The 12,532-nt window shown below is 36.3% G+C and overlaps 1 protein-coding gene and 1 long non-coding RNA gene across 5 annotated transcripts; one reads left to right on the top strand and one right to left on the bottom strand.

Moving 5' to 3' along the window:
• The first annotated feature begins 190 nt into the window (after nt 1-190).
• Nucleotides 191-4,028, top strand: LOC113075350 (uncharacterized). 4 transcript variants are annotated; one of them, XR_003280925.1, is made up of 6 exons: nt 191-357; nt 526-578; nt 1,570-1,845; nt 2,202-2,283; nt 2,377-2,769; nt 3,263-3,400. It is a non-coding gene; the product is annotated as an uncharacterized LOC113075350 (long non-coding RNA). The 4 variants fall into 4 exon arrangements; XR_003280923.1 differs by having other exon boundaries at nt 2,045-2,283; nt 2,377-4,028; XR_003280924.1 differs by having other exon boundaries at nt 1,570-1,867; nt 2,377-3,404.
• A 1,676-nt stretch (nt 4,029-5,704) lies between these two features.
• Nucleotides 5,705-6,501, bottom strand: LOC113075351 (LYR motif-containing protein 9). The gene is made up of 3 exons (XM_026248056.1): nt 6,187-6,501; nt 5,985-6,077; nt 5,705-5,903 (listed from the first exon to the last, which is right to left on the bottom strand). The coding sequence occupies exons 1-3, from the start codon at nt 6,298-6,300 to the stop codon at nt 5,886-5,888; spliced, it is 225 nt and encodes a 74-aa protein (XP_026103841.1). The 5' UTR covers nt 6,301-6,501; the 3' UTR covers nt 5,705-5,885.
• Nucleotides 6,502-12,532: the final 6,031 nt, after the last annotated feature.

A 12,532-nucleotide genomic window follows, 5' to 3' on the forward strand; every position in this document is an offset into this window, starting at 1 on the left:
CATGAGAATATAAAGTCTTCCTTCTTCTTTCATTATGAAAGCTCTTCAAAATATGTCAGATATTAAACTTTCTAACAGAAATTGCATGTTTGTCAGAGTAGTTAAGAGCTTTGAGTTTTCTTTTAGTCTGATGAAGATTTATGGAGATCTGTATTTTATTTTCAAGGAACAATGAATAATACTTTAACCTTTTCGCACGTAAGTTCTAAAATAGTCAGACCAGCAGTCTGGCGTGAGTTTTTTTCTGCGACCGTTATTTTGCAATCAGTCGCGTTCTAATTTCCATGGAGACGCATGAACCTTGTCATGTGACATTTCAGTCAAAATGGCGCGCACACGATGGATAACCGTCTGCAGGTGAGTAGCTTGAATATTTCGCTTTATTTAATTTTTTTATTCAAAACCTCTCAAATAATTTGTTAGCGTGTACCGACTATGGTTGAAATGGTTCTGTTTGCTGCCCCCACCCCCTCCCCTCCACTGCTGTGAACTTCGCTTGCACATGGTACTTTGCATCTCCCCCAGAACAGCCGCGTGACAATCCGTGCATCTCCCCCAGAAACGCTGCGTGACAATCGGTAAGTATTAGTATTTAGTTGTTAATTTTATGTTTCATAATCCGTGCATTCAGGAGGTAAAGTCAGGGTTCAGTTGAATTGATACGTTATACATAACGTGAATAAACCAAAGCACATATTTGACGTTAAATCAATTTTCTTGTTTGTTTTAGTATATTGCTCACCGAGTTTTATATCTCTCAATTGCAAAGCAAATCAAAAGATGCCATGTTTAAGCAGAGTAAAGCTACATGGTATGACATTGTTAAATGATATTTTCCTAGCCTACAAAACATTTGAGCAAGCTAATAAGTGAAGTGTGAGTCTATACAATTATTATATTACTATATGGTCACACCTCACTTATCAGCTTGCTCAAATGTTTGTATAGGGAAATATAATTTGATGATGTCATACAATGTAGATTTTACTTTTTTTGTAGAAGTAGTGCAGCTGTGCATATAGCCCAAAAAGAATGTGTTTTGGGCTTCATGTATGTTTTATTAATGTAAAAATAGAAAAAATATAAATGTATACCAGTTTTGTATTAAACAAAAACGTTTATTATCACTATTACAAAACAGAAAACAAATATATTTACAATGACTAACAATTAAAATAGTATCATAAACAAACACAAAATCTGTAAAAATACGCTGACTTTTGGTAAATGTTTTTGTTTAAAATAAACTGTATTATACACACTGGTACCTTTTATATTTAATAATATAATTACAATAAATTATAAAGTATCATCATAAATTCATTAATATAGGCTACTCTGACTTTTTACAGGCTTAATAATGCTTCATGAAAACCAGTCATCATATCCGCTTTGTAAACAAATATAAAACAAATATGTACAATAAATATTAAACAAAAAACTATAAATATACTGACTTTTAATAAATGGTTTTGTTTAAAGCAAACTATTTTACACACTTAATATGATTACAATAAATAATAATTAACAATGTATCATCATGAATTAATATACTTTGACTTTTTACAGGCTTAATAATGCTTCAGTGTGTGGTACTCCTCAAAACACGGGACAGCACACAAGGGAGTGTTGCATGGCACACACATGTGCTTGGTGAGGCGCCTCTGCTTGCCCTTGCGTGTGCTGGAGAGGCAGACCTTGCAGTGCCGCCTGGTCTTGCTGCCCTGGGAAGTGGTCTGAGGGACTTCAGATGGGAAATGCCTGGCTGTAAGGCGCAGAGGAGTGTCCAAGGCAGGACGCCCGCCTTTGGTTGGACCTGTACTCCTCCAGCAGCCCTCTCATCAGGTTCGTCCTGAATTGTAGGGAGGTGATTTCCTTTCCTACTCATAGTAGAGCACATCAATAGGAAGTGAGGAGAAAATATTAGTATGTGACAGTGTGGTCTGTTTATTATTGTGAATTTGTTAACACTTTAAATTACATTAATTAAAAATGTTAGCACTTTTTATCTCGTTTATATTTATTTGTATCCATTTCTCACCAGTAATTTGCCGGTAGACGATGTGGCTGTTGAGTAAAACCGTGTCGAGTACATGAAAAAATACTTTCTTGTACCACTTGGTAGACTTTCTGGTGCATTCATGAAAACCAGTCATCATATCAGCTTTGTCAACTGCACCCATCTTTTTGTTGTACTCCAGCACACAGACTGGCTTCATCATTGGTTGCCCAGTGAGGTGATCCAGCTTGCCTGTGGCTGCCATACCAGTTGGATGGACTGTGGTAAGGACATGAACATCCCTCTTGTCATGCCATTTTACTGCCAACTGTGACCCATTCTCTTTGAATTCCACCTCACCTTTTTTCATCTTGCAGGTGAACTTTGGCATCCCTTTTCTGTGTCCGCGCACGGTCCCACAAGCTCCAGTGCCAAGTGACAAGAGGTGCTGGAAAAGTATGGGACTACTGTACCAGTTGTCAACATATAGAACATGACATTTGCTTAAGTAAGGTGCTAAGAGTGTCATCACAACGGACCCAGAAATCCCAAGTCCTGGGTAATGTTGGATGTCAGTGGAGGATCCGGTGTAAATGATCATGTCCTCCACATAACCAGTTAGCACATCACACAAAACAAAAAACTTGATCCCAAATCTGTGCCGTTTAGATGGAATGAACTGACGAAATGCCAGCCTGCCTTTCCACTTCATCAGAGACTCATCCACACACAGATCCCTGTATGGCACAAAAATGCGACGAAAAGAGGAGGTGAGCGCAGTGAATATGTGTCTGATTTTTTTCAGCGGGTCATTGGAAACTGCTGTCGCATTGTTTTCAAAGTGAAGACAGCGGAGGAGCAGAAGGAAGCGATCCTGTGAGAACAAAGACCCAAAAAATGGGGTCAAGAGCATGGGGTCTGTGCTCCAGTAATCACGAAGTGATGGTTTTTTGATCACACCCATTAAGAGAACTGACACTAAAAATGTGTACATTTCAGGGATATTTGTTGGAACCCATTTAACCAGCTTCCCTTTCATTTCCTTCTCTTGCAAGTCAGAGGCATAGCGGTTTGTTTCCTCCACAATTTCTCCCATGACATCTTCCGTTAGAAACAATTTAAAACAATTTACCTCACTGGGTGATTCTGGTGGATTTTGCACACCACAGTGCTGGTTGTTAAAATTGCCTGGGCCAGGAGGATAAAAAAGGTTGGTTGCCTTCCACAACAATGAGTTTAATGTTACCTCTTCTGCCTCATTAGGAACTGGTGTCATCTCTTCGTCTTCAAAGTTGTCCAGAGCTTCAAGATTTGGGGGAAGATCCTCATCACTGTCACTCTCTGCCTCGCTGTCAAAAATCTCCTCATCAGAATTAAAAAAATTTCCTCAATTTCCTCATTTGTCAGTTTTCTTCTTTTGAATGTATTATCTGTCATTTTCTCTTATGTTGGTGAACTGGATTAAAGTTGTCTCTTTAAATTACAACAAAGGCGATTGTGAGGTAACGGTGACGTCAGCTTTACATCAGTTGTCAGCGGGAAAAAAAGACTCGCAATCCATGACAGTTAAAATATTTTTATTTTTTTATACAAAATATTTACAAACTTGTAGTTATTAACATCGTTAAATATATGTAAGTTAACTCCTAATGTGGTATTAATTTAAGAAAAAAAAACATGTTTGTTGATCGGTAAGTTATCACATGACGGGCTATGGGCGCCGCCATTATTTGTTTACAACACTGATGGAGAGTTGGATTTAGAGCCTGCTGGATTTACAACATGCAAGATCATCCATGTTTCCCGAAATATATGACTAACCCCCGCTTCACTGCATCTCACGCGACGCTCCTGCTTGACGCTCACACGCTGCTTCTGGAGTGAATGCACTCATTGATTAACATGCACGCACGTCTGAAAAAATACCCGCTGTTCACGCGTCGCTGACACTTGCGTTGTGAAACAGCTGTTATCTACAAGGTATGTGTTTGACTTGAATAAATATTAATATTACATGTTTAAAATGTTCTTTTACTGTTATATATATATATATATATATATATATATATATGAGTGTGCAATAACATATATTTCTGTTATTGTGTAGTGTATTTTAAAGTGAATGAAACATAAAATAAACATTAAAATACATTGAACAGTTGTGATAATAATTGTAGCTGAGCACGTCTGTCTCTGGCTCAGTGCCAGTCAAAGCGGGAAAGCAGTGAAAGCTAAAGTTTGAAATTTTGAATTTAGCAGTTGATCACATGATTTACTGAACGTTCTAATCACACCGGTGTGATCGTACGCTCCAGGGACCAGCCAAGACTGATCACACCGGTGTGATCGTACGTGTCAAAGGGTTAAGACATGTTGTGCATGAGAAGAATCATATTATATTTTCACTGTTTTTTAATTAAAGCTGCAATTTCTGTCAATTTACAGGTTAACTGCAGAAATATTATAATTATAAAGCAATTAGTGGATTCCTATTGTCAGCCTTCATACTTTTTTCACTTTCAGTATGCACACTTGTGCACTATATTTATTTGCAATAACAGGCCAATATTGCAGAAAATGGAGTGTACATGGGTTCACCCATATTGACATCATTGTTATGAACTCTAAATGATCTACTTTTCATTTTGCAATGAACTTTCCATCTATTTGTTTAGCAACTAATGAAAGTCACACATAGCAACCACATTACCGGATTTCACAGCTAAGAGTGAAACGCATTTCCTTCAAGAAAATATTACTTAAGATGTTTCAACGTAATATAACATTGCATTTTCTCTTGCATTTACTACTTAACTGTGCGTTTATCACCCAAGCGATGATGTTGATATGATAGAGCTACTTCGAAATACAGTAAGAGCATAAAATTTATTTCTGTAAGATTGACCTGCCATGAACCTTAATTGTTACAGGAAAGCTTCCAGTAATTATCAATAAAGTCAAAGATATTCCGAGAATTACTGCTGTGTTTGTTCAATTACTTTTTGGTAAGGTTGGTGGCAATATTGTAGGTACTGTAATAACTAGGTTTGCCAGTTACTATTATTATTATGTTTAGATTTTTGGGGATAAAACTCCAAAATACACAAATTAAATATTAAAATGTATTAATTATCATTTCATTAAAATGTACAAAATAAACATTAAATGTAATATGCAAGTGTACTACTTCAAAATACAGTTACAACATAAAATTGATATCTGTAAGAGCATGGCACATCTGACCTGCCATAAACCTTAATTTTTACAGGAAAGCTTCCAGTAGTTATCAATAAAGGCAAAGATATTCCGAGAATTACTGCAGTGATCAAGGAAATGTCTCATGATTAAACATATATGGACAGTGATTTATATAATCGTATATATTATTATATAATCTTTGAAACAAACGTTGATAGTATGATAGAACACAGTTTACACCACCAGGTGTTACCACACTGTCAGTCACATTCATAAAAACCATACCTGCTTTGTCACAAGAATAAAATTATATTATTATTATTTTGGAAAAAAAAAAAATCAAAATGAGCCCACTTCATTGCCTACATACTATTTCACATTAATAAACTGATCAGTAAGTGAATTGTTATATTGATTTTTGGGAAGGTTATTAAATTTTATGGGGGAAAAAAATCCAAAATGCACAAATTAAGTATTAAATTTATTTATTAACATTTCATTAAAATGTACAAAATAAACATTAAATGCATTGCACAAGTGTAGGTCTGGGACTTGTCATTTATATGGATCATTTGGTGTTCATTTATAACCTGTGGGTATGATGTCAGTTTCATTTTCAAGTGTTAAGTAGTTGGTGCATGACGTTTGCAGTTCTGAGTCAGCTTGATGAACACTTCTCCACAGAGGGTCACTTCTTTTTAGTATACTAGGAAGAAAACAATCATTTAATTCAGAAGAAATGTCAACAATGACTACTGGTATTTTCCTAGGTGCCAAAGAAAGTTACTTTATTTAATATCCAGTCAGCATCAGATATGGCTCTTTGAATGATCATCTGAATCCTTTCTGCATCATCTTCATCCGCATGACTGTTATAGCTCTGAAAGACAAAAACACATTCACACCTGACAGCAGGACAGGTGATTTGAAGACTATTTCTGCAGTTACAGTTTTCACATTGACGCCAGTATTTGAGGTCTATAAAGTACCTGTCTGATGGCGTGTTGGTAGTGTTTCTGCATGGCTGCTGTTGGCAGGAGTTTGCAGCAGCGCAGCAGATAGCGGTAGAGCTGCAGCGGCGTGCGGACCACAGCAGGAGACATGAGACTTTACTGTACGCCCTCACTTTCTCTGAAAGCCTGAATTTTTAAACTTTGATTGCGAAGTCTAAATGCTACAATAATATTGAGTATATCTGGGAAAGTTCGAGTTGTAAATCCATAATAAGATGTATAAAAACCCGTCACATGCACATAATTTGAGTTGTGAAGGTGAAGGATAACAACAGGGGAATTACTTCCTGATTTGAGCACTAAGCTAAATGTTTTATTTCAGAATAAAAGTCCTTGCTCTGCTGTGTAATTGTAGTACATCATTATAGTCTGTTCAGTGAAATAATGCTGCAATTATTCACAAATATCACAATATTATAAACTCAAGCACAAATGCAAAGATAAAAAAAAAAGATTGTTCTGGCATATTACAAAAATATATTTGCATGAAATGTTTTCTTTGAACGACATAATTCACAATCTAACAAGATGTTTGAAACCAACATAAAACAATCACTTCTATGTTATTCATTGCTTAAATGTAAGGTTTACAGTGCATTACCAAGACAAGGAACTTCATTTACTTTAAATGCAGAACTTATGTTTATGTTATGATAGTATTCTCATTGTGGTTGGTTATATAAAACAATTTCTCAATAGCCATATTGGAATAGAAAAAAAAAGAGGAAAAAGAAAACCATTAGGTAATTGATGAAAACACATGATAGATCTTCCCATATGATCATTTTGTTTTTCATTTAAGGTCAGAGCCTGCAACCTTGTGCAAGCATGCGTAAGATCGTTCAAGATAATGTCATCCTGGAAATTTATTGTCAGTTTTACAATGCTACATTAATAATTCATAAAAAAAAAAAAAAAATGAAGATGGATTTTTTTTTTTGAAACTCTTGCTTTCAGTCTGCTGTAGCCTAACTCATGACCATGCCAGAGACCAACAAATTACAAAATATTTTGATACACTGCTCCTCTCATTATTATTATTATTATTTAAAATTAAATAAATAAAATATATTTATCTTGTAAATTCAGCGTAGTTAAGTTAGGACACAGCTGACAAAAAAAAAAAAACAAAAAAAAAAAAAAACACACACATTTGTATTTACTTAAAGTGTATATTAATCAAGTGTATTTGAACTTTAAATCAAATGAAAGGTGCTGAGAAGCAGTTGTTGTCTGCATGCCGAATCACCAGACTGTCCAGATGGCGGCCCACAATCCCCTCATTTTACCTGGAGACACCAGTGAAAGCGCTCATTGTTTAAGAAGGAAAAGCCCCAGCAGCATCAAAGTCATTCTTATGGTGTGTGTGTGTGTATGTGCTCACATGAAGAATTCCCCACTCATCAGCGATAACATGTGTGAGCTTTCAAGATATTAAACCAAAAAGTCAACCACATCTCATAAGAAGACATTATACTCCTGACCTTAAAACAAAAGACGGGTCTGTTAGACTGCTTTTGTCATACTGTGTGGGTTCATACAGGTGACAGAATGTTTTTTGTTGATAAAATACTCAACAAACTCTCCAAAAATGTAATAAACAACAGCCTAGTAAAAGTAGTCATTGTTTATTAATTCCTCGCATCTTCAAACTGTGCCTAATACTGTGTAACTTCATCTTATCATATCATTGCTGTTGTGTTTGGCATTAGCAGGTATAAATCTCGGACATTAGATCTTCATTGAGCTGACCTACTTCGATCACAAATTCCTTGGTAAAGGAATCCAGCAGTATTGGATTTACAGTTTTGTCTATGAAAATATTACTAATGTTTCACGATTGCTATTACACAACGTAAACTATAACATAAAAAATAAAGTAAAATGCATAAATCACAGTTGTCCTGATCAAAGATTTTAATAAAATCAAAGTAACTTGAAAGAGGTGTAAACCCTTAAAATGAGCTAAACTTTCTGGAACATTCCGCCAGTTGGCAGGATTTGCCAACTTCCTGGTCTGTTTTTTATTCTTCCATGATCACATTTAGACGTCTTGATTAGATCTTCATGCTCATGTCTATTTGGAGCAACATGTTTCTTCCTCTGACATCTTAACAAAACCTGGCTAGATTACAAGAATGCTGCACGAAAAACACATTATAAGTTGCTTTTTTTTTGTTTATGTGAATGTAAGAAAAAGTAATTTCCAACAATACAGAACATTTTTTTTATCTCACTATTGTTTTATTTTTATTTTTTAGAAATCATATTAATTTATTTTTACAAAAGTGAACATATGGTTTAATATTAAATAATTCCAGTACTTTGGTTTGAGAACATGCAATTTTTTTTAAGAACAGTTACATAAATTCCTTAAAGTTTCTCCTCTAATCTACTCAATCTAATCTACTGTGGTTCTCAACATTTTGGACTCATTTTTCTACAATAATCTTTATGATTTTCCAATTGTTCATGGTTTAACCATTAGGGATTAGGATTTTCAAGAATATTTTTACTCACAATTTCTGATAAAACTGTTTAGAGCTTAGCATAGCTACGAAAAGTTATATAAAACATAAAAAGTGGGAACCCTGGTTCCTGAAAGAGACAAATAGTTGTTGAGAGGTTGAGCTAAAGTAACAAGCATCTTAATTTTTTTTAAGTTTTCAGTCATTCAGTTATTTTCAGTTTCAGTTATTTTAAATCATCTGGAGGCAACCTGGTTGAGAACCACTGTTTAAAGTACTGTACCTTTTTTTTCTGTGTCCTCAATTTCATCCTCCTGCCTTCATCCTCTAGGAAGTGAAATCATTTATTAAAGGATAAAACGCACCTCAAACATAAGTATTAGCAAGATTAATTGGTTTGTTTTATCGCACTTTCATAAAATGGTTAATCTAAAAACGAACTTTAATTTGGCACTTTCATCTAAGCTAACATCCCGTCTCTCACTGATTAATACTTAACTTTAAGTGTATCCTCATTCTTACCATACTGACATTATATATATATATATATATATATATATATATAGAAGCATTAAAAAGATTTTAGAATGCAGTGGTAATAAATCCAGGTGTATGTAAAATAAGGAAAGAAGCAACACACTTTTTTTAAATGTCAACATTTAATGAGCTTCACCACTGTACTTCAAATCTACACTCTGAAAAGAGACCGGTGATTTTTCAAAACACAGAACACATCCACAGAGTCCTTCCGGTCCCTAAGAATCACCCCCTCTGCTTTCAGGGCAGCGAATGCAAATTTTACATTTTACAATATAGTCATATATGTCAAATACCATTAACTCGAAGTATAAACTTCAAGCTTCCTTATTAAAAACTTGACAGCAAGTGCAGTACCTTCCCCGTTTGGCCCAATCGAGGTTGCGTGTTAGTCTCTTCTCACAGGCTCCGATTGAATCTGCATGTTCTCTTAGGTACGTCCGCTTCTTATGCCCTAACATATGTATGTTTATCTCATCCGACGCTCTCGGTGAAGGATACCGTGTTAATCATCGTGGGTATGCTGTGTGATCTAACAGTCAGAGAACACTGGGGTGAGAACATGGTACTCTGTACAAGGATGTGATGATGGGAACCACCTCCAACCAATCGCAACTTTAATGACTTTGATTTCTTTATACAGGGTTTGATAGGAATATAAAAGTCGGAAGGGACATTCAAGTTTTAAATCTCCACATAAAAATAAAAGCGTGGAGGTAAACAACCAAGTCATTGAGCTCGAGAGGTAGAGACCAACAATGTGAATCCATTATATACATATACACAAACAGTTCAGTGTTTCTTTAAAGGAAATTAATAATAATAATAATATTAATAATAATAATTATAATAATTAAAAAAGGGCTCTACTTCAATACTCATATCCAAAGCTCTGCAGCACACAAGACACAATTAACATAATTGTTTATGTGTTTTTTGTTTGTTTTTGTACTTATACTGATTTTGATCATTTCTTGTCTACACTTTCTAGTGCAGGGGAAAATAAAAATAAGAAGAGAAAAAGAGAGGGGGGAAAAATATGTACATTTATAAGTCTTAAGTCTCAAAAATAAAATAAAATTTCACAGCCCTAAAAATGTGCAGGCTAATTCAACTTCTATACAGCAGTATTACTTTTGTTGTTTGGCGATTTTTTTTTAATACATCATTTTTTTTTTTTTTGTAGATTTTTCGTTTCTATTGAAATCTACCAGCTAATCGCTTATTTACATACCTTACTCAGTGGATCATGGGAAAGCATGCCATAGCACATTGAGGAAGAAATAAAAATAATTCTCTAAAAATATATTAAATATTTTCTTATTTGTTTTCTTTTAGTCTGAGAGAGAGTGCAGAAATGGGAAGTTTAAGCATGGTAGAGTGAGTGAAAACTACTCCCAATGTCTTTCCAGACCCACAATATTCACCATTTCCCAGGCACCCTTTTCAGATCCATCAGATCCAGGAGTCTTTTACAGAAAAGGTGCTTTTGAGGGGGGTCAAAGTAGACGACACCGAACTGACATCTACAGGATCACTATTGTGATGCCACAGTCAGTTAGAAGCATGCACGGGGTCCATACATGCACTCACAATGGCGTTCCTCACTAGACAAAGTTCGGAAATATACCATTGCAATTATGGAATGGTTTGGTTTTACCAACAGTTCAATCCATTATTTATTTATTTGCTTTATTTATTTATTTTTAGTTTTAAGCCTTTAATTTGGTTTGCATGCTATTCTAGATACTCCATCATGGTGAGCAGGGTTCAAAGGTCATCTGAAAACACGACCTCCCCATATCATTTCGCTACATGCTAGTTGGGTTTTCAGTCTCGGTAGGAGACAAGCACCTGCAAGATTTCTGGACATGCTCACAAAGTCTCCTTCGATTCAAATAAACCCTATCAGTATGAGCATTTTCCCTCTGGCCAATCTTGCATGCTTTGGATCCTTTTGAATCGTTGTGCCATTCAGTCACCAATCCGAAGTACTAAATACTGACACAACACATCCACATTCAGGAGTACTAAGAGAAGCCTACGAATTCAGTATCTCTGCCAAGTGCTGCGCTAAGGAATACTGATTTGAAGAGTTGAATAGGAGACGGAAAGCGAGATACGAACAAAGATCGATAGAGAAAGAAAGAAGAGTGCAGATGACAGCAAAAATGGAAGTCGTAAAAAAAAAAAATCACACCGCCGTTGAAGGCAATAAACGCAATGAGCAGCTCACTACAGCCAAACGAGTCGTCACTCTAGCAATATTCAGTTTTGCTGCCCATTTTAAAAAAAGAAACTCACCACCAATAGCGTATTTATGTATGAAGCAGCTTTCTGTCGGCGCGACAATTTACATGTCCAACTAGTTCTGCACCAGGAATTTTCAAAACGCGCAGATTCCTGAAACAACTGGATTTCGCCCTCGAAATTCTGAGCAGCGGTTACTGTGACCGCTCCTTTCACAAGGGTGGGGCCTAATGAATAGGCTACTAATGAGGATAGCGTTTTTTCCGCCGTGGTTGTAGCGCGAGTGAAAGACCGATTCAGAGAAACTTGCCTTCTTTCCACACTACATGAAGCACTGCACTTCCTGTTTCCATGAATAAATAAAGCATGATTACTCGCACACAGTCGTGATGAGTTTTCCTTCAGATATACTGCACAGACTCTGCCGCCCTGCTGTTCAAAATACATTCCAAGTCCACAGAGGCCGACTTCGTCTGCCGAAAGTACAGGTTCGTACCCTTCCACGAACCTTTAGTATACTACTACAGAGCAGTGGGTATGCACGAACAGTCCCCCCGTGACCATGCCCACCCGTCCCGTGTTCCCGCTTGAACTCATCAGCAGTGGTTGCTTCTATAAAACTCCATTTAGTAACTATTACAATACACACACACATCAGCGACATGGCTAGTCCTAGACTCCAGTGAAAATGCTACGCAGGTTTGGGGATGCCTGGGGGTCAGTAGTCCAGGGGTGGACGCGGGACGGGCTGCCAGAGGACGTCCACCACCACTGTTTATCAACACCATCTTCTCCGCCGTCCTCAGCTACTCCCAAACAAGAGGAGATGGAGGCATCTCAGAGGGCTGAGCTTACTGTTGAGCTGTGGACAGAAAGAACAGGGAGATTATGTCTCGCTTTAAGGTTAAGGAGATGTCTCCATCTAGTGTTGAGACACTGACAAATAAATTGCTAAATAAGCTTGAAAAGCCCCAGATTTGTCAGGACACCAAGAGTTTTAGTAGTTTGAACCAGAGCTGGCTGGGTAGTAACTGATTACTGATTATTTGGATTATGTAATGAGATTC

This window comes from Carassius auratus, unplaced genomic scaffold (genome assembly GCF_003368295.1).
Source record: "Carassius auratus strain Wakin unplaced genomic scaffold, ASM336829v1 scaf_tig00016870, whole genome shotgun sequence".
Taxonomy (NCBI): domain Eukaryota; kingdom Metazoa; phylum Chordata; class Actinopteri; order Cypriniformes; family Cyprinidae; genus Carassius; species Carassius auratus.